Source organism: Callithrix jacchus, chromosome 6 (assembly GCF_049354715.1).
Source record: "Callithrix jacchus isolate 240 chromosome 6, calJac240_pri, whole genome shotgun sequence".
NCBI lineage: Eukaryota > Metazoa > Chordata > Mammalia > Primates > Cebidae > Callithrix > Callithrix jacchus.
Window position 1 is genome coordinate 25,476,171 of NC_133507.1, and position 22,398 is coordinate 25,498,568.

At 38.0% G+C, this 22,398-nt stretch overlaps 1 protein-coding gene across 2 annotated transcripts in view; it reads left to right on the top strand.

Annotated features, from left to right (window-relative positions):
* EFL1 (elongation factor like GTPase 1) overlaps positions 1-22,398 on the top strand; it is a 122,273-nt gene that overhangs the window by 84,641 nt on the left and 15,234 nt on the right. The window contains exons 16-18 of one of the 2 annotated variants that reach the window (XR_013518774.1): positions 5,595-5,726; positions 11,710-11,857; positions 16,583-17,555. Coding sequence is in view for 1 of the 2 variants with exons in the window: in XM_002749186.7 (XP_002749232.4) it covers positions 5,595-5,726; positions 11,710-11,857; positions 16,583-17,541 (1,239 nt within the window). In the remaining variant the exon portion in view is untranslated. The remainder of the gene's footprint in view (positions 1-5,594; positions 5,727-11,709; positions 11,858-16,582; positions 17,556-22,398) is intronic. The other variant, XM_002749186.7, reaches the window with a different exon arrangement.

A 22,398-nucleotide genomic window follows, 5' to 3' on the forward strand; every position in this document is an offset into this window, starting at 1 on the left:
TTAAGAACTATTATTACTCCTGTAGTCCCAGCACTTTAGGAGGCCAAGGCGGGCAGATCACTTGAAATCAGGAATTTGAGACCAGCCTGGCCAACATGATGAAACCCCGTCTCTACTAAAAATACAAAAAATTAGCTGGGCGTAGTGGTGCACACCTGTAATTCCAGCTACTCAGGAAGCTGAGGGTGGGAGAATCATTGGAACCCCGGAGCCAGAGGTTGCAGTGAGCTGAGATTGCTCCACTGCACTCCAGCCTGGGCAATGAAGTGAGACTCTGTCTCAAAATAAAAAAAAAAAAGAAAAGAAATATTATTAGCTCCATCTGTTCTTATGGGAAGAAAAAAAAATTTGACAAAATCATGTCATTGTTGCAAGATTTTTCCCTAAGGCCTACTATAATACAAGAAATTAAAGGGCAATTGATTTAATGGACTTGTTTAGTATGATGGACAGACTTGACCCATCTTGTGAAAACCTTAGCTAAGCAATACCGATCCACTTTGGAGTTACCGGCCAGCCAGGCTTGGAAAAGGGTGACAAGGGTATAAAGCATGTGGATTCCCTGTTATTCTTTGTAGTTGAGTCAAAGAGCGCAGAATCTGAGTTTTGATTAAAGATACAGAGCCAAGGCATAAAACTGCAAACAGAGGCTATGGGCTGCTTTGCTATCCAAACACATATGGCCTAGCGCAGAAGATGGTCTTTTAAAACTAAGGGTTCTCTAGATTCCTACTACCTGGGGTACCTGTACTTAAAAAAATCCTCATCTCTCTCCCAAAGTGATGTTCACTTCTCTCACAGGCATGAGGCTCTATGGATGTCCATGACATATGACTTGCATTTACTGCAAAGGTTTAAAGAGATCCATTAATTCCAGCCTAAGCAGGTTAACGGAAACGGGTTGATACTTCTTGGGTGAAGAACATTAAAGTCAGTTTGAAATAAAACTTTAGTGATTAATAGGCCATATTCTAACTAGAATGTTAACATTTTTTCCCACAAATTTTTAAAATTCTGATAATGTTATCATACCAGCAACGAAAGAGCACTTTACAAATCCAAATTTGCCTGAAGATGGTAATGCTATCCCTATCCAGACAGCTAACAGGCTCACCCCCAGAAAGCACTGTTAGTATTCACTAATGTTTTTACCATCTTCCTGCCTGCCAGCATAACCTCATCCTACATTGATCAAACCTGTGCAACAGGGAGTTGTTAAGAACAGAAAAAAAGTTTTCAACCGAAGGCAAATTCATCTCTCAAGCCCCACATAATTTTTTTCAGTCTCATGTCATAAAAGATACTCTCCTTAATATTTGTTTCTGGAATTCTTTTTAAAGGGAAACACCAGGGACAGCCTGGAAAAAGAAATTTGACCCAACAGTCTACAAAATACTGGTTTTTTATTATGAGGAATTTGAAGAGTATAGTATACAGTCTAGCAAGGACCTATGTATCCAGCTGAAGAACTCAGCATTTACTTGGATGTAATCTGTCATTCCAGACTGTAATGTAGTATTCACATGCCAATGTATTTAATTTTGTTTGTTGTATAGAGAAAAATGAAGATGGAAAAGGACTTGGGTTTGATCATTTACCTTCAGTCAGACAAAAGTACTGGTGTTTCTGTAAAATCAAACTAGAATTCTTGGCATCTTGTAAATTACATTAGCTCCACATTAACCTGTTTTCTCTTTTATTTCTTGTAAATCACATGTACTTTTTTGAATAAACATAAAAAGATACTGGTGCCCTCTTTAATCCATGAAATATGAAAATAAATATAGTGACTAAAAACAAAGCGATGGCACACTAATTTTGGATTTTATTCCCTCAAGCTATTACTCTTCCTACCCTGGAAATTCTGAAATGAGTCCCTAGAGGGAACATACTTTTTTTTTTTTTGGTAAAATGTAGCCTTTAGTTTTTTTTATTATACTTTATATTATGGGGTACATGTGCAGAATATGCAGGTTTGTTAACATAGGTATACACATGCCATGGTGGTTTGCTGCATCCATCCCCCTGTCTCCTATATTATGTATTTCTTTTAATGTTATACCTCCCCAACCCCCCCATCCCCTGCTATCCCTCCCCTTGCTCCCCCACCCGCCAACAGGCCCCAGTGTGTGTGATGTTGCCCTGCCTGTGTCCATGTACTCTCATTGTTCAATACCCACTTATGAGTGACAACATGCAATGTTTGGTTTTCTGTTCTTGTGTCAGTTTGCTGAGGATGATGGTTTCCAGTTTCATCCATGTCCCTGCAAAGGACATGAGCTCATCCTTTTTTGTGGCTGCATAGGATTCCATGGTGTGTATGTGCCACATTTTCTTTGTCCAGTCTATCATTGATGGGCATTTGGGTTGGTTCCACGTCTTTGCTATTGTAAACAGTGCCAGGTTCCAAGTCTTTGCTATTGTAAACAATGCCACAATGAACATACGTGTGCATGTGTCTTTATAATAGAATGATTTATAATCCTTTGGGTATATACTCAGTAATGGGATTGCTGGGCCAAATGGAATTTCTATTTCTAGATCCTTGAGGAAGCGCCACACTGTCTTCCACAATGGTTGAACTAATTTACACTCCCACCGACAGTGTAAAAGCATTCCTATTTCTCCACATCCTCTCCAGCATCTGTTGTCTCCACATTTTTTAATGATCACCATTCTAACTGGCATGAGATGGTATCTCAATGTCGTTTTGATTTGCATTTCTCCAATGACCATTTTTGATATGTTTGTTGGCTGCATAACTGTCTTCTTTTGAAAAGTGTCTGTTCATATCCTTCACCCACTTTTTGATGGGTTTTTTTTTTTCTTGTAAATTTGTTTTAGTTCTTTGTAGATGCTGGATATTAGCCCTTTGTCAGATTAATAGATTGCAAAAATTTTTTCCCATTCTGTTGGTTGCTGTTTCACTCTAATGAATGTTTCTTTTGCTGTACAGAAGCTCTTAAGTTTAATTAGATCCCATTTGTCTATTTTGGCTTTTATTGCCAATGTTTTCGGTGTTTTAGTCATGAAGTCCTTGCCTATGTCTATGTCCTGAATGGTATTGCCTAGGTTTTCTTCAAGGGTTTTTATGGTGTTAGGTCTTATGTTTAAATCTTTAATCCATCTGAAGTTAAGTTTTGTATAAGGTGTAAGGAAAGGGTCCAGTTTCAGCTTTCTGCACATGGCTAGCCAGTTTTCCCAACACCATTTATTAAACAGGGAATCCTTTCTCCATTGCTTGTTTTTTTCAGGTTTGTCAAAGATTAGATGTTGGTGGATGTGTGGCATTACTTCCGAGGCCTCTGTTGTGTTCCATTGGTCTATATCTCTTTTTGGTACCAGTACCATGCTGTTTTGATTACTATAGCTTTGTAGTATAGTTTGAAGTCAGGTAGCATGATGCCTCCAGCTTTGTTCTTTTTGCTTAGTATTATCTTGGCTTTTTTGGTTCCATATGAAGTTTAAGGTGTCTTTTTTCCAGTTCTGTGAAGAAGGTTATTGGTAGCTTGATGGGGATAACATTGAATCTACAAATTACTTTGGGCAATATGGCCATTTTCATGATATTGATTCTTCCTAACCATGAGCATAGAATGTTTTTCCATCTGTTTGTGTCCTCTCTTATTTCCTTGAGCAGCGGTTTGTAGTTCTTCTTGAAGAGATCCTTCACATGAGGGAACATACTTCTAATCTCCCAATTCCAGTTGAAAAATGCTTAGCAAATGTGCTTTCTGTGAAGGAATTTTTGAAGATTGTACTTGGCTGGTGTTATTTTTAAAAGCAAAAAATAGCCTCGAACTGTATTTTTTGTAAAGAACAAGTTGTACGTTTAATAATTATCTGATAGCAAATCAAGAAATTCTCAGAAGGGATTTTAAAGTCACTTTACAGTGATTCATCTAGATAATCTTAATGGTCTCTTTCCTAGGTTTCAAAATTATATTTAAAAATAAGTAAAAAGTTTGGCATGTAGTACAAATAGTGAAGTTTTTACCATCTTTGGAGCATTGCTTTTTCCATAAATTCTAATCTTAACAATGAACATTGTGATCTTGACTTTTTGTTTTTGGGAGAATTGTAATCATGTTAACAAATCTGGGCATATCTAAATAGTAAGAGTAGATTCAGTAATTGGAACCGCAAAATGTAAACCAGAAGTTCAAAGAGACAGTATTTAAAATATACTGACCATCTGCAGTCTGCATCCCTGGCGATACAGAGGAAAGACCAGCATTTATCTTTTCATTGAAACCATGTGCTGTGTGTTCAGGAAGGAAATGCATGCTGGTCAGAGGTCAGAAGCAGGATGGATGAGGTTTAAAAAGGAATATTTACTATGGGGTTTTCCTAAACCCTTAACCTTATGGGAGATGTTATTTCTAGCAGACTTGGTGAAAACTTGGGCAGACCCAGATCTATTACATCATAGAGCCAGTGGGAGATGTACACAAGTAGCTATAGCCAGGTTATCACTCTGTGTGCTGAACTAGGGAGTACAATAAAAAGAATTTAGACTTTGACCAAAGAAGTACACTGGAGGCACAGGAGGAATTTAACATCCTGGAAACTTGAGTTTGAAGAAGATCCCATGCACATAAAAGCTCTGTAAACCATGTTCTGCACTGAATAAAGGAGCTAATGATATTTAGTGTGAAGTAGAACAGAGTTAAAAGGATCTGACAAATGCTTTCAAAATCCAAAGGGTAGTTGGTGGCAGTGGAAGAAGCACATTTTCTGTGATCCTTTGGAGAACTGAACTAAGAACGATGCGTGGAGATGGGGAGAAACAGATTTTAGAAAACTGCAAGGAAGATTTTCTGAAAGTTGGAGCTATCTGTTAACGTAGTGAGGTGGTAAATTCTGGTGGCTGTCAGAGTGGGGATTTTCAGGTGGATATTAGAGGGGGTTTTCCCACACTGTGTGGTCAGACAAGAAACCTCTCGATTATCCTCCAAGTTTGTGTACCCTGAAGCCTCTGTTTCAGTTGCCCTCCACCAGCCTGGATGTGTGGTTGAGTGGCCTCCCATCACCCTCTACCTTTATTGGTCAACTGAAGGCAGCAAAGTGGTTTCTTTGTTTCCTTTCCTCAACCCAAAAAGCACAAAAATGGCCCATGTGCGTGTGTTTCTCTCACTCACACTCTCTCTCTCTCTCACACATCACATTTTAAGTTTATAAATTCCCTTTGCTTATATACAAATAGATTTGGCAAAGATATTTCGGTAGAAACCCATCTTTATCAAATTAATATATTTTTAAAAACCAACTAAGTGTTAGAAATAATCAGTGTTTTCAGACAAATATATCTGGAAGTGATCATTTCTGTGGCCGAAGTAGGCATGCATTAGCCCAATCTGATATAATAGCATTTGAACATCTGGGAAACAAAAAGCCAAATTTCTGTATTTTGACAGCAATCAGTTGGTATCCAGGTGTACAAAAAACACAGTACAGGTCTGCCTCATTTCTTGCAACCTTTTGGAAGCATTTGGCTCTGTGACACATATACTGGGTTGATGCTGCTGTTTTTCTAACATAAATTCAGAATTTATCATCCTTTATTGACCATATGGATCTTTTCTTCCCTGCAGGAATAGGAGGCCTTCAAGATTTTGTGCTGAAATCTGCAACACTGTGTAGCCTGCCATCCTGCCCACCATTTATACCACTCAACTTCGAAGCCACGCCTATTGTGAGAGTTGCTGTTGAACCGAAACATCCAAGTAAGAGGACCTTATTTTTAAAAGCATATGATGTTTATTATACTTTTAAAGTATATGCATGTGTTTAGTATTTGATTCCTCGTGACTTGTTTTAGTAGTATTTAACGAAGATTCATTGAAGTATATGGTAGAAGCAACCCTTCAAAGGGCATCTAACCTCTCTCTTAGGAACATTCCATGGTTAAGAGGTTCCTTTGCTGTCCAGGGAGACTGCATCTTCTTGATGGCAGAGACAGGGTCATCTCTGCATTGCCCACAATCCTGGCATAGGGTTGTAGCTCAGCAAAGCTCGTGGGGTTGTTTTGTTTTGAGATGGAGTCTTGCTCTGTTGCCCAGGCTGGGTACTCCGGTGAGGTCTCAGCTCACTGCAACCTCTGCCTCCTGGGTTCAAGCAATTCTCCTGCATCAGCTCCTGAATAGCTGGGATTACAGGTGCTCACCACCATGCCTGGCTAATTTTTGTATTTTTAGTAGAGATAGGATTTCACCATTTTGGCCAGGCTGGTCTTGAACTCCCAACCTCAGGTGATCCACCCACCTCAGGCTCCCAAAGTGCTGGGATTACAGGCGTGAGCCACCACGCCCAGCCAAAGCTCATGTTTTATGTGACTTATTAGTTGAAATCTTATAACAAGCTCCTTGGTTAAGAATCCATCATTTGCTTCTCCTTTAGGTTTGACAAATTATCTGGACACTGAGAATTTCCCATCTGTTTAGAAACTACTTTCTGTACCTTTCCTGCTGGCCACTTGACACTCACATATGCCTGACCATATAACAACTCCTTAGTTTTTGGCTTATAGTATTTGCCAAGTCAATCCTTTTCAACTTTTGTATTTCGTGTCCCATGACTGTTGCTAATCCTGAATCGCTGTGACTTCGCTATTTCAGTGCTAGTGATTGTCAGTGAAGAATCTCCAGACTGATTTAAGGAAACCAAAGAACAAATGGTAAAATGGTAGTTTTCTGTTGAAGTGTGTAATGGCCTCATGGCTCCTGAACATATCCCTCCTCTCCCTGGAGCTGAGCCTTCTGAACTCATCCCTCTCTCAAGTTCTGGGACATATCTATAGCCATTAAGGATCCCTGGATCCCCAGAACAGACACTTGGAGTACTGGACCTCTGACCTTTGGGGCCAGCCCTAGTAAACAGCCATCTGCCTTCAGCCTCAGAGAGGAATTTTTTGTGGGCTGTCACTGTGGACTGACACAGTTTGGTTGCTGCACGGATTTATCCCATTCTCTATAAAACATGCTTCCTCTTTTAGGCTTGTCCAGGTCCTGGCCTATTGTGATTTTGTTCTTTTAATCTACTCACTAGGCTGGCTCTAACCACTGTCTACTGTGTTCATTCCTAAGAAATACATACAAAAAAGCTCAGTTTTATTTAAGTTGTGATATTTGAGTCTGGCAACCATGGCTTATTCTTAGATGCTTCTACTATTTATTTGTATTTTCTTTCTTATTTGGTTTTTCTCTATTGCATTTGCACATACATTTTAAAAATAGGAAACAATAATATAAGCCATAATTTATTTTGTTTATTTATTTTGAGACAGGGTGTCGCTGTCACCCAAGCTGGAGTGCAGTGGCTCAGTCACAGTCACACTCACTGCAGCTTTGACCTCCTGGGCTCACACGATCCTCCTGCCTCAGCCTCCCGAGTAGCTGGTACCACAGCTGGGATCACAGATACATGTCACCACGCCAAGCTAATTTTTTTGTATTATTTGTAGATGAGTTCTCCCTATATTGCCCAGAATGGTCTTAAACTTCTGAGCTTAAGCTCAGAAGTCCTCCCACCTCAGCCTCTTAGAGTGCTGGGATTATGGGTATGAGCCACTGTGCCTGGCCTAAGATGTGATATTTTAATAATGGAAATTGATAATTTTTTAAAGGCTCTGTTATGGTTATATGCTAGTCTGTGGTCTCTGTTGTGCAAGCTAAGTAAAAGCCCAAACCTAAAGAACCTTCTTTTTTTGAAGCACTGGCTACATGAGATGAGGGATTTTAGTAACTAGAGTATTTCCTGTCCTATAGCTGACTCATAGTAAGATTAACTTCCTTTCCTTTCCATAAATGAGATAGTCTAATAAATAGAATTATTCAGGATTGTCAGTTTGGAGGCCAAAGTGTACTCGCTCATGTGTGTTTTCATTAAATTTACCTGAACTTTTAAAAAAATAAGCTAAAAGTTAGAAGGAGCACATAATTTTCTTCGTAACTTTAAAAGCAGTATCGCTCTTTTTCCCCATTAAGTATATTGTTTTTCCTGGATTTACCATGCATTTATTGACTGTTACTGAAGCACCCATTTGATTTTTCATGGTCTGAACTTTATACTCTGTTTTGTCTTCTTGGTGTTTTTACATTGTCCACATGTTATTTTACATTCAGAATATCTGAGGAAACTTCCCTTCTTTGTTCCTGTGAGCTTTCAGAGGATATTCGTTGTCTGTTTACTCTTTGCCTTAGTAACTTAGGCTCATCCTTACTTTGGGGCAGTGACCACTTTATTCATAGGTTACATGTGTGATGACTATTGGTATATTTCATTCTCTTATAGGACTCCCAGTAATACTGCCTCTGAGAGGCACTGGACACATCCATTGTTTTTCTTGAGTAGACCACATATCCCCAGATCCTTTCTTCCTTTTCGTTAAGACAACTAGATTAACTAATCCAGAAGACAATAATTTGCTTCTCTTCTTTCTGGGAGAAGCAGATCGTGAGCATTTGTTCTTCCACTTTTCTTTCTCTAATTTCCCAAGTGGGGGTGAAAATGTTGTGGCAGCCACCCTCTACTTCATGCCCACAGGTCAACTGCAAACTCAACACAGAGAACTACAAATGTTCCAAAGCAATTATTATGTTCTTCATGACAATTGATCCTTACGTATGCCACACACTGTACTATGGATTTTACATTATCTCATCTAATCCCCCTAAAAGCCCTGTTCATTAGGATACTCTTTTTATTCTCATCTTCACATGAGGGAAACTGAAGCTTAGAGAATTTAACTTATTTGCCCAATGCCATACAGTTAGGAAGCACTGAAGTCGGGTTCAGATATCTGCCTCGGAGACAGTGCTGGATCTTCACTTGTAGGAATTCAAGAAATCCTATTTATCTGAGATCAGATTAATTTGTGTCTAGAATTGTTTTATCCTTTATCCATATTAAAAATATGTTTTGATAACTATGCTTATATAGATAAATGAATTTTTCTGCTGATTTTTTTATACATTATGAAACACAAAAATTTTTTACATTTTAAAAAAATAGAAAATTTTTAAAAATTGAGATAAAATCAAATACCTAATTTTATTTGTATTTGACGAAGATACATACGTTATGTACTTATAAGTATATATAGTATTTATTTGTGATTGTGGCTTATAATTGTTTTAGTTATTCAGTGCTATGTGACATAATACTTCAAAATTCAGTGGCTTGTAACAACAATCACTTATTTTTCACAGTTCCCTTGGTCTGGAATTTGGAAGGGTTCAGCATCAGTCTTTCAAGTAGTTGTAGTCACATATCACCTTGAGTGTACGGGCTCACAGGTTGGTGCTGGCTGGGGACCTCAGTTTCTCTCCACATAACCGAGTGTCCTGCAGCATAGCGTGGTGATTGGCTGCAGCCAGCATTTCAAAACACTAAGGCAGAAGCTCTAATGCCTTTTGTGAACTAGCCCTGGGACTCACACATCATCCTTTCCACAGTGTTCGGTTGGTCACACAGGTCAGCCTTGATTCACTGTTGGAGGGAACTACACAGGAATGTGACCAGCAGGAGGCAAGGATGATTGGGACCATCTTGGAGTCTGGCTGCCACACTAATGCTTCCTTCTTTGTGAAGATCTTGCCTGAACACTTTGTGATATAGCCATTCCAAGATCTGCTTCTAGATTCTGTTTGTTAAAACACTTGGTTTTAATGACCATTATCACTGGAAGAGGCACCTCGCAAAGTTGCATAGTCCAAATGGAAGAATGATTCGTTGCCTTCCTTTACTAAATCATGGTATCCGTTTCAGAATCCCATTTTCCCAATTATTAAAAGGTTTTGATAAAATACAGATAGTGAATATCTAGTTTTCCTGATGGCAGTTTGTTTTTCTTACACTAATTAGATGCTTTGTTAATTCTTATATCTTATTGAACTATCCATGTGGTGATTTTAAGAATAGATTAAGAAAATCATTTTCCAATGTTAAGAGGTTTTATACATTATACATGAAGTATTTATGTTATCTTTGGCAACCAAAGGACTGTCAGTGGCAACGTTTTCAAATACCTAATTTCAAAATGTTGTCTCCATGTTTCAAATTTCTTTAAAAACAAACAAACGAACAAACTTCGCTTACTGTTAAACTGTTACCTTTATTTTACCTTGAAGAGACAGATTTAAGTCTGTATATATTTTTTCTAAAATATTTGTTGGGATCTCATCTTAGTGATAGCTGTTGTTTTTATTTTATAATTTGGTTGATGGAGAGCCGACAAGAAACTGCCATTTCTTTTTTTATTATTCCCATGTGCTTGTGTTATTAGTATTAAAGTATTATCAGTGATGTTTTTGTAGGAATCCTTTTAAGGTTTAAAATTCTATGAAGGCTTAGTTAACATTACATAATATCTGTAAATCCACTTAATTAGGCAAAAGAAAACTACAGTCTGCTGAAAAGGAACAAATGAAGGTGCCTCTGTCAACCCTGGAAACAGGGAAATCTTACTTCCTGTCTTCCTTCGGGATTCTTTGCATCCTATATGTGGCTTATGATTACCTTGAGGGTGCTTACATCCATCCATAGAGCATGGGCTCCATGGCTCTCTGCCCAACTTCTGAACCAGGTTCTGCCACTTAGTCAGTCTGGGACCTTGAACACAAATTTCTTAGTTTCTCTACATCTGTTTCCTCATCTATAAAATGAGAACAATAATCATAGTGCCTCATCGTTAATGAGCTCGGGTATGTAAAGTGCTTGTCTGGCACATTGTTAGTGCTATGAAATGTTATTGTTATTAGAACTTTATTTCAAATATAAATAGGTATAGAAGTTCTAATATTCTCTTTCTGCCCTAGTTAATCAACTTTTGTAAGGCATGTTGAAAATCATTGCATTGCAGAAAATTCCTGTGATTTTGTGTGTTTGGCATGCTGAAAACCAAGCATTGAGGAATTGCTAAGTCTTTTCTTCAAATGTAGAATTGAAACAAGACTGCATAAAAATGCCTTCAAGACCAAGGTCTCCACTAAGGCAGCTGCAAGAGACTTCCTTGGACCTGCCTTGAGGGAGCAGTAGCAGTTGAGTATGTGGAAAGAGGGTGAAAAAGTAGCTAAACCCAAGATGTAGGTCATCACAGCCCCCATCTCTACTTTTAACTCCTAGGAACTGTAGGGAAGCAATTATGTGTGAAAAACACATACAGAAAACAATGCAGAAGATGCCTTTAGCTTACTGGATAAAGTAGCTAGTTAGGGCATTCTAAAAGCCAAGTTCTATCCAACAGTTTCACAAACAATTATTTTTAATATGAGGTTCTGGTACAGTATCTTGAATATGATATTAAATGTTTCTTTGCTTATTTGTTAATTTTATAGGTGATGTTTGAAGAAATACCCTGTTTCATTTCTAGGGTACACATTCTATCGAATGTGTACATTTGTTAAAAGATTTAGGTGAATTCACAAGTAGAAAGATGGTAGCTTATATCTGCAGAGTATTAGTAGAAGTGATGTAGATCAGCTTTGGGAGTCTTGATGATAAGCTTGCAAATGTGTCATGTGTGCTCTCTGTACAAAAAAATTACTAGAAGGTAGTTTTCTTCACATCACTACACTATCTGGAAGAAAAATAAATTGTTATTTTAAGAGTTTATTTCAATGTAATTTTCCCTTCACTAGCCAGAGCTGTTGTCTTTGAATTGTGTTGGTTCTTATATGGTATTGAATCTATTTCATTTTGTTAACCTAGGTGAAATGCCTCAGCTCGTAAAAGGAATGAAACTGTTAAACCAGGCTGATCCCTGTGTCCAGATTTTAATTCAGGAAACGGGAGAGCACGTTTTAGTCACGGCAGGAGAAGTTCACCTTCAGCGATGCCTGGATGACTTAAAAGAAAGGTTAGGTGAAAATGATGGAGATGGAGAAATGATCGCTCTCAATTAATGGGATGTTTTAGTATTTCCTAAACCAGCTGAACTTAGACTATGACTTATTTTAGGAGAAAAATGAAATGCCCTCAATTCAAACATGAACAGTTATTTGATTGTAGACTTTTTAATAATCGAAAAATGGCATTCACTGCTTACACTTCAATGATCTTGCATTTTTAGCTAAGTCATAAAATGTTTTTCTCTGTATGTATTCTACTTTAAGCATGTACACAAAACACACAAAATATGAGGACAACAAAACAAAATATTATTTTGTAAATGTTGGCTATGTAATCAGAATAGACTTCTGTATACATAAATGATAGTGTATTCATACAATGGAACCTTCTGGAAATCTTTACAGTTTTCTCTGAAGATGATATATATTATAAAATGGGTATCCCAAATTACTTTTTGTAGCAGACATTTTTCCTCTTTGTTCCAAAGATAATGTGTGTTTATTGCAGAAATTAGGAAAATACAGAAGAAAAATCATTCAATTATGCAGAAATAACCACCAGTACATTCAGATTCATAAATCCACATTGTCCTATGCATATTCAAATGTACACAAATAGCTGTATACACAGTTCTGTTTATTTGGCTAAGATAAATTTCTATCAGTATTATAGCTAGCTCAAAAAGTGTGCATATTTTTAAGGGTTATGATCCATATTTTCCTCAAGAAAGGCTGTTCTAATTTACATTATAATATCAATAAATATTTGAAAGTGCCTCTTTTCTCAAACTTTTGCCAACATTGCATAGTTTATCATTTTTTAAAATTTTCACTAATCTTAAAGACAAATAAAGGATGTTCACTGTTAATATACATTTCTGTGCCTACTAGTGGGAAAAATTATAAATTGCCCTGCAATAGCCTCCTTCCTTTTGTTTTTAAAATTTCTGGGACTTTAATAATAATCATAACAAGTAATTATAAATGATTGATATAATTAAATATTATATAACAGTCACTGGGTTAAACAATATTTATCTTAATATACCACAGTAAAATTGGTGGTAGTTGTAACTGTACAACAATAGCTGCTACTAATAATAGAATAAGAGTAACTGCTGCTAGCCGGGCGCAGTGGCTCATGCCTGTAATCCCAGCACTTTGAGAGGCTGAGGCGGATGGATCACGAGGTCAGGAGTTCAAGACCAGCCTGGCCAAGATGGTGAAACCCTGTTTCTACTAAAAATAAAAAATTGGCTGGATGTGGTGTCGTGTGCCTGTAATCCCAGCTACTTGGGAGGCTGAGGCAGGAGAATCACCTGAACCCTGGAAGTGCAGATTGCAGTGAGCCAAGATTGTGCCACTGTACTCCATCCTGGCAACAGAGCAAGACTCCGTCTCAAAAAGAGAAAAAGAATAAGAATAACTGCTGCTGCTTTTATGTGGGATTTTGTAGAAGCTTCTACCAGAAGCCAGAAACTAGACCCCTACCTCATAATGTACTCAGAAATTTATTTCAAGTCAATTGTAGGTTAAAATGTAAAAGGTAAAACCATGAAGTGTCTAGAAGATAGAATAAGAGAATATCTTCAAGACCTCAGGGTAGGGAAAAGCTTCTTAGTAGTGTATTAAGAATACTAATGACAAAGGAAAAGCTTGATCATCAAAAGACACTATTAAGACAAAAAGGCAGACCACATGGTTAGGGAAGACCTTTGTATCATGTAACAGACAGAAGACTTATATTTCAATATAGAAGGAATTCCTACAAATAAATGAGAAGAGCAGCAATCCAATAGAAAAATTATACAAAGGCTTGATAGAGGTACTTTATAACAGAGGCTTTCCGAGGCCAATAAACATGAAAAACTATTCAACTTATAACTAATTGATGGAATGCAAATTAAAATCAAAGTGAGATACTTCTGCATACCCACTAGAGTGGTTAAACATTTTTTAAGTGATATTATCAAATGGTGGCAAAGATGTTGAGCCGCAAGAATTTACCTGCACAACTAGTGGGGATATCAATTGATACAGCCATTTTGGAATATGGTTTGATATGATCTGCTCAGATGGGAGATAGGCACTTCCTGTGGCTTGGCAAATCTCCCATTTGTACTCTATGCAACGGAACACAAAGCTAGGCAAATGTGCATCAAGAATACTCATAGCAACCAAATTTTTTTCTTTTTGAGATGGAGTTTCGCTCTGTCACCTAGGCAGAAGTGCATTTACAACTCAGCTTACAACCTCTATTTCTTGGGCTCAAGCAATCCTCCTGCCTCAGCCTCCTGAGTAGCTGGGACTACAGGCATGTGCCACCACATTCAGCTAATTTTTGTGTTTTGTATTTTTAGTAGAGACAGTGTTTCACCATCTTGGCCAGGCTGGTCTCGAACTCCTGACCTCAAGTGATCTGCCCACCTCAGCTTCCCAGAATGCTGGGATTATAGGCGTGAGCCACTGGACCTGGCCTCATGGTAACAAAATTTTAATAGTCGGAAGTTGGAAACAACTCAAACATTTAAATTGATATATAAATAAATGATAGTGTATTCATACAATGGAATTCTATAGAATGATCTCAGTGAACAAAACTACAGCTATGTAAAATATGGGTGAATCTCACAATATAATGTTAAGCAAAAGAAGCCATTTGCCCCAAAAAGTGTTTGTTGCATTTATATGATGTTCAAAACATAGTGTACGAGGCTGGGTAACATAGCAAGACCACGTCTCTAAAAAAATTAAAATAAATTAGTTGAGTAGGTGGTGCATGCCTGTAATACCAGCTACTCGGGAGGCTGAGGCAAGAGCATTGCTTAAGCACAGAAGTTTGAGGATGCAGTGAACTATAATCACACCATAGTGCTCCAGCCTGGGTGACATACCAAGGCCCTGTTTTTGAAAAGAAGAAAAGAAAAGAAAAAAAGGCAATCCAAACTGAACTGTGGAGTATAGGGGTTACATGTTTAGGTGATTTTAAAAAAAAAGGATATTACAATAAAAATCAGGATAGCCCTCTGAGGGCTAGGAGTGTTTTGTTTCTTGAGTATACCATGTAGTTTACATGAGTATTCACTTTGAGGTAAGCGATCATAGTTGAGTAGATTTTTGTTTTGTGCACTGTTCTGTTTGACCATTACATTTCACAGTTATACTTACATTAAGAATGTATATAATGTTACAGATTTTTTTTTAGGACAGAGCCTTCCTTTTAGTAGTATATAATCTTCTTTTTCAACTTCTGTGCACATTTTAGGAATGGATTTTGTCCAGGAATGGGAGACAAGGAGACTATCTGTTGTCCCCAGGCCAGAGAAACTGTCAGAATTCTTAGCATCCAGATCTCAAGGTAGTAACAATCAGAGCAGGAAGCCACAGGAAATTGCTGTGATGTAGCCTGCGACAACTGCACTTTTGTAGAGTAATCACAGGCTCTGCATTGTCAGGACTTAGAGAACCTTTTGCCCTGAGGTGCTTTGTAAGTGTGGCAGCCATCACACACTTCCTTCCGCAGCTTGGAGTGATTTTAATTAATCATATAAATGATTACTATAGAAGAATCCTTGGGAGCCTCAGGAATTAGGAGGACTAAAGTGGCTCCATCGCTCTTTTGACTTTATGTTTTAGGAATAAGAACGTAGATGTGTTCTCTCTCATAGTTTCAGTAGCTTTGCAGTTGATTTTCTTGAGTGTTCTAAGTATGTAAGCTTATTTTTCTCTACGTAATGATAATTTTACAGATATTTTCCTATTCCTAAGATTTCTAAGTGTCTTTTTTCTTAAAATCAAGAATAGATGTTGAATCTTATTGATTGGCAATTTAGCATAATTAAAGATGGCTACATAGATTATTTGACCTTTTATTAATGTGGCATTATTTTAGCAGATCTCCTAATTCAAATTAATTTTCATATAACCTATGATAAAAACTTCCTAGTTTTATGGTAGACTATTCCTTTAATGTACTATTTAACTCTATTTTTCAGTATAGCATAATGACTGAGAGTGTGGATTCTGGTCAGACCTAAATCTGAATCCTAGCTTCTCCACTTACAGGCTATTTGGAGACGTTACTTAATCTTTCTTATCTGGTTTTCTCTACAAAATTAGGATAGTACTAGTGCCTTTTAAAGAAATACTACATGTAAAATACTTAACACAGTGCCTCATACATGATAAGTTTTTTTTTAATGCACACACAATGCATATCCATAGTTTTTATTATTTTATTTTAGATTTTATATCTGAATTCTTAGGTAAGATTGAACTACAGTTTTGTGTATGTATACTGTCTTTCTCAGGTTTGAATATCAAAGTTTCATTGTAGTTTTAAAAACATACAATGTCAGGTCCATCTTTGTTGTATATCCTGTGAATATACAACAAGATTGTGAATATGCAGTATACAGCAATATCAGACTTGATATTGTGTGGGAAAAGAGGCTTTCTGAACTTGGTGCCAGACTGGGGCTCAAGACCTATGGTGTCCAGAAGAGTAGCTGCTACCCACAGCAGAGGTATATTCCCACTAGAAGTAGTCTTTTCAATCAGAAAGAAAGCAGTTTTTGAATTGTGATATAATGTAAATTGCAGGTCTTTTATAGTAAGATAATTTTTATGTTCCTATGTTTTTGCAGAATCTCCACTGTGTGATATTTCTACGTGGGAGCTTTGATGCTATTTGGATTTTAACCTTCTGTTATTTATCTTGAATTTGTCTGTAGGTTTGCAAAGATTCATATCAGTGTATCTGAACCCATTATTCCATTCAGAGAAACAATCACAAAACCCCCAAAGGTTGACATGGTCAATGAAGAAATAGGCAAACAGCAAAAAGTTGCAGTCATACACCAAACAAAAGAAGATCAAAGTAAAATCCCTGAGGGAATCCAAGTTGACTCTGACGGGCTGATCACCATAACAACTCCCAATAAATTTGCCATGCTCAGTGTTCGAGCCATGCCCCTTCCAGAAGAAGTCACTCAGATTCTGGAAGAAAATAGTGATTTGATTCGTTCTATGGAGCAGTTGACATCCTCTTTGAGTGAGGGTGAAAATACTCAGATGATTTATCAAAAGACCCAAGAGAAAATTTTGGAATTCAGAGGAAAACTGGAGCAACACCTAACAGGGAGAAGATGGAGGAATATTGTTGACCAAATCTGGTCATTCGGCCCAAGAAAATGTGGGCCCAACATACTAGTCAATAAAAGTGAAGATTTTCAGAACTCAGTATGGACAGGTCCAGCTGACAAAGCTTCAAAAGAAGCCAGTAGATACCGAGATTTGGGCAATAGCATTGTGAGTGGCTTCCAACTAGCAACCCTCTCTGGCCCCATGTGTGAGGAGCCTCTCATGGGTGTCTGTTTTGTTCTGGAAAAATGGGACCTAAGTAAATTTGAGGAACAAGGAGCAAGTGATCTGGCCAAAGAGGGACAGGAGGAAAATGGAACCTGTTCTGGGGGAAATGAAAACCAAGAGCTACAAGATGGCTGCTCTGAGGCCTTGGAGAAGAGGACATCCCAGAAAGGAGACTCTGCACTCACTGACTGCTATGGACCCTTCTCAGGACAGCTAATTGCCACCATGAAAGAAGCATGTCGCTATGCACTGCAAGTGAAACCTCAGCGCCTGATGGCAGCTATGTACACATGTGAGATCATGGCCACCGGTGACGTTCTCGGTAAGGAAGAAAAGGTAAAGATAGTGAGAAATGCCCTGAATAACAGTGAAGTCTCCTAGACCCAAACCTTTTTTTTGGAGACAGGTCTCATTCTGTCACCCCAGCTGGAGTGCAGTGGTTCAGTCTCAGCTCACTGCAACCTCCATCTACCAGGCTCATGTGATCCTCTCACCTCAGCCTCTCAAGTAGTTGTTGACTGCAGGCACATGCCACCATATGCAGCTAAATTTTTCTGTATTTTTTGTAGAGATGGATATTGTTTTCACGATGTGAAACAACATGTTTTCACCATGTTGCCCAGGCTGGTCTCGAACTCCTGAGTTCAAGTGATCCACCCACTTTGGCCTCCCAAAGTGCTGGAATTACAGGCATCAGCCACCACACCCTGCAAACCCCAAATCTTAAACTTTTTTAGTATGTTTTATAGAAGCTATACCATCTTCAGATTAACTAAGAAACTAAGATCTATGAAAGCCAGATATCTTAAATATTAAAATCTTGAGAGGGAAAAAACATGACTACTAAATATCTTTTTTTTGCAAATAACAGAATCCTTTCTGTGATGAAATGTCTGCTAACTGAAGGTTAAACTGCTCATATGTGTTACCATCCAAATCTTTGCAGTATTGTGTATCAAGCAAATAAGCATATCAGTCTGCGTAACCAAAGTTGTTCTGAAAATGATCAAAGAATAAGGCAGCATTCTTATAACACAAAAGGGCTTTTGTGAATTCTGGGTTCTTTCTAAAAAAGAAAATTATTTGGGGCTTTATTCACTGCTAACCATTCTATCAAATCCTATTTCTGATTTTTCTTATTTGGGAGAAGCAGACTTTAAGATCTCAGGAGACATGAAGCACTGGCACTAAGTACCTCTTTGGACTTTTGGCTAATATTAGTTCATTAAGACTTACTTTCTCTACTTATAAAGAGGATAATAATTCATACAGATTGTGAAGATTAGGATAACACAACTTGTTAAATACAATGCCTAGAACAGCACCTGGCACACAGTAGTTGTCTTATTCTCTCGAGATCAAGGAACTGTTTCAGTAGTGAAGAGAATATAAAGGAGGATTGAGCCTTGGATGAGAGAGTCAGCCAAATTATTAAGTTTCCTCTAACCCTGAGGCCCTTTGAGTCAATATGTGGTTAATTACCTCCTTTTAAGGAAGGTTCTTTTGCTAATCAATTCCTGAAAGAAATCTATGCTTTTTTTTTTTCCAGAAGAAATTTAGGCTTGCATCACATTAAGGTTTCTGTGAGACTGAGCATCAGTAGCAGCATTTGAAAAATAGCTGGATTAAGGCCAGTGTGCACTGCGAATAAAATCTCCAAATACGGCATGTCATATACAGTGCTTCTCAACCTTATTTGAATACAGCATGCCTATTAACAGCCATGGAATTTGTAGATTCGTTTGGGAAACACCAATCTAGACTATTCTCAGATGGTATATTTCATTTTCATTGAGAACTTTCTTAATTTAAGAAGGCGGAAATAAGAGTTAAAATCAAGAAATCTTAATCCCTCAAATCCTTGAAGAAGACCTAAGAGCTTTTCTCCAGCCTCTCCTACCCCAACAGATGCTTATACCACCTCTGTTTGAATACTTCTGTTGATGGGCAGCTCACAGCCAGCTTCGTGAGTTGATTTTTTTCCTATATTGAGCAAAATATCTGTCACCTGCTAGTTTCCAGTTATCTGTACCACCATTCATCTCTCTTCCATGCAATAACACTTTTATGTATTTGAAGGAAATCATTAGTTTTCTAGTTTTAAATCCAAGAGAAAAACTCTCCAAATTCTTCACCTGTTTCTCTATTATGATTTCTGTATTCTTTCACCATTCCAGTTGCTGTCTTTTGGACATACTTTATTTGGTCAGCATCCCTCTTAAAGCAACCATATTAGAACATAGCATCTCACATACCCTCCAGCCAGTAGAGAACGTCTATGTTTACACTATTACTTCCTACATGAAATACAGCATTCTTCTTTTAATGCAGTGTAGCAATTACATCTTCTCATTAATTCATGTGAGAAGTCAAGATCAATCCCATTTCTTAAAAAAAAAAGTTATGTTTTCCCACTCTGTTCCCCAAAAAGCAGAATTCGTATTTTTGGTAATTGACTAAACTGTAGAAATTATGTAGTTGTATGAACTCCTATATTTATATATGAGTACTGAGTCTATACACCTAATTTTTGTCTTAAGTTATATAACACAATTAGTATTACAACAGTAAACAGGAGAAAAATGTTAATGGCAAGAACAGTCACACCACCACCACACTGATTTCTTACTCATTTTCTTCATTGTCCATCTGATGAGAAATAAAAACTCAACAGGTAGAAAATCAAATGTTTTGATGAAGTTAAAGGTCCTTTACGTCTATAGCAGTCCTCTGATTATCAGCTTGCCAATCATGTTAGAAAATAAAAGCTTAGGTTAATATACTTTTGTGTTAGAAAGTCCATGTTGTCTCCAGAGATTTACTTCATGCTTGTATAAACATGTACAAATGTCTATAATGTTTCTTTAAAATTCTATACAAAATTAACATACGGCTTTCTAGTCTGCGATTTACGGATCCCAGTGTTTATCTCCTGAAAAAGTTTAGTCATTGTTTACCTTTTATGACCGTTTATGCTTAAACAGTCTGGTTTCTACCTTACTATCCATAATTCCTCAAAAGGGCAGATTCACTTAACATCATGAGTTATAATTCTGGTCCTGGAGACTCAAACCAGGACCATTTAAGAAGGCCAAGCACTTAGTCATCACATCAACTTCTGAGCTATCCTGAACCTCAGTGTTCTCTCACTTCACCTTGTTCCACTTGCTATAGTTTGTTCACTATTCTCTTTACTGAAGAGAGTGATAGATAACATAGGTATTGTGAACCCCTATTTTCTTGCTATCCACTATAACCTGAAATTGGTTTCTGTAAGTTGTAGACATGTCTCCTTATTTTGAAAGTATAGGTTGAGTATCCCAAATCTGAAAGTCCAGGATCCCAAGTGATCTACTAAAATTTGAAACTTTTTGATCATTAAATGATACTCAAAAGAAATGCTCATTGGATGGCTGGGCACGATAACTCACACTTGTAATCCCAGCACTTTGGGAGGCCGAGGTGGATGGATCACTTGAGGCCAGGAGTTCAAGACCAGCCTGGCCAGCATGGTGAAACCCCATCTCTACTAAAAATACAAAACATTAGTGAGGCATGGCGGTGGATACCTGTATCTCAGCTACTCAGGAGGCTGAGGCAGGAGAATTGTCTGAACCTGGGAGGCAGAGGTTGCAGTGAGCCCAGATTGCCACTGCACTCCAGCCTGGGCAACAAGCAAAACTCTGTCTCAAAAAAAAAAAAAAAAAGAAAGAAAAAGAAATGCTCATTGGAGTATTTTGGATTTTTTAATTTCAGATGCTCAAACAGTATGTAATACCAATATGCCAAAATCTGAAAAAAATCAAAAATCTAAAACACGTCTGGTCCCACTCATTTTGGAAAAGAGATATTCAGCCTGTATTGAAAAAAGCCCTTTGCACTGTCTTTAGCTCTTTTACTCTGGTATACTCTGCTTGTTCTGATTTTGAGTATCCTGGACGTGGTACTGATCACCTGAGTTGGCATCTTCTTCCTTCTCCTGTGCATATCCTCCTAAAATAGGGGTTTGGGAGGGACTTTCTTCCTTTTTCTGTCATTGAGATCATTCATGATTGATTTCCTTTAGATTCTCTCGTTACTCTGCAAAGGAATTTTATTTTAGGGTCTGTTATCCTAGAACTTATCATTGTGTGTTAGTTGTCTTTTTTTTTTCCTGTCCCTCTATGTGTTTGAAATGTTCCTTCTTTTTTTTGTCTCCCTCTATTATCCCGGCTCACTACAGCCTCCTCCTTCCAGGTTCAAGCAACTCTCCCGCCTCAGCGTCCCAAGTAGCTGGGATAACAGGCATGTGCCACCACGCCCAGCTAAATATTTTTATACTTTTAGTAAAGATGGGGTTTTGCTGTGTTGACCAGGCTGGTCTCAAACTCCTGGCCTCAAGTGATCCACCCGCCTCAGCCTCCCAAAGTGCTGACATTACTGGCATGAGTCACCACACCCGGCCAAAATGATCCTTTCTGAAGTCCAGGGCCTGCATAGGTCTATGCCTATCCTTTCTCTCAAGATAATGAGAACATGTATTTCCTCCCAAAATAATGGGAACACCTGTTTTCTCCCCAGATTGCCATCTCTTCTGCATTATTATTTGGAATGGCATTTGTTCTTTGTTTTCTGAGAAGATGAATTTTCAGCACAACACGTGAAGCCAGAATCAGCTGTTGGTGTTTATCAGACTGAATTCTAGCAGAGCGTTGAGTCACCCCTGTTGAGTCACTCCTCTGTGTTCGTTTTCTCATTTCTATTGGGAAATCACCACCTGGACACTGCATGTGACCAGGCCACCCTAGGATAATACCTCAAAATATCATTTGTCATCCTATTCTTATATTTTTATCCTAGCACTCACCACCTGGCCATCAGACTCAGTTCTGCCACTTTCCAGGAAGAGATACATATTTTAACCCTCAGGGTTCTTTGTCACCTTCTCTCTCTGGAACAAAGGATCATTTTGACTTGCCTTACCCAGGTACAAATGTCATTGTACTAGGCCTCACTGCCCTCTGTGAAGCCCCATTTATTTACCCTCTGTGTGGCAACTGTGTGTATGTGGGTTGGTATGCAGTCTGTGTACCATTGTCACTGGTCAACTTTCTTAATACTTTGCCTGAGTCCAACTGACTGTCACATCCACTGCCCTGAAAGAAGTTACATTTAGAGTCAATCTGGATTTTTTTTTCTC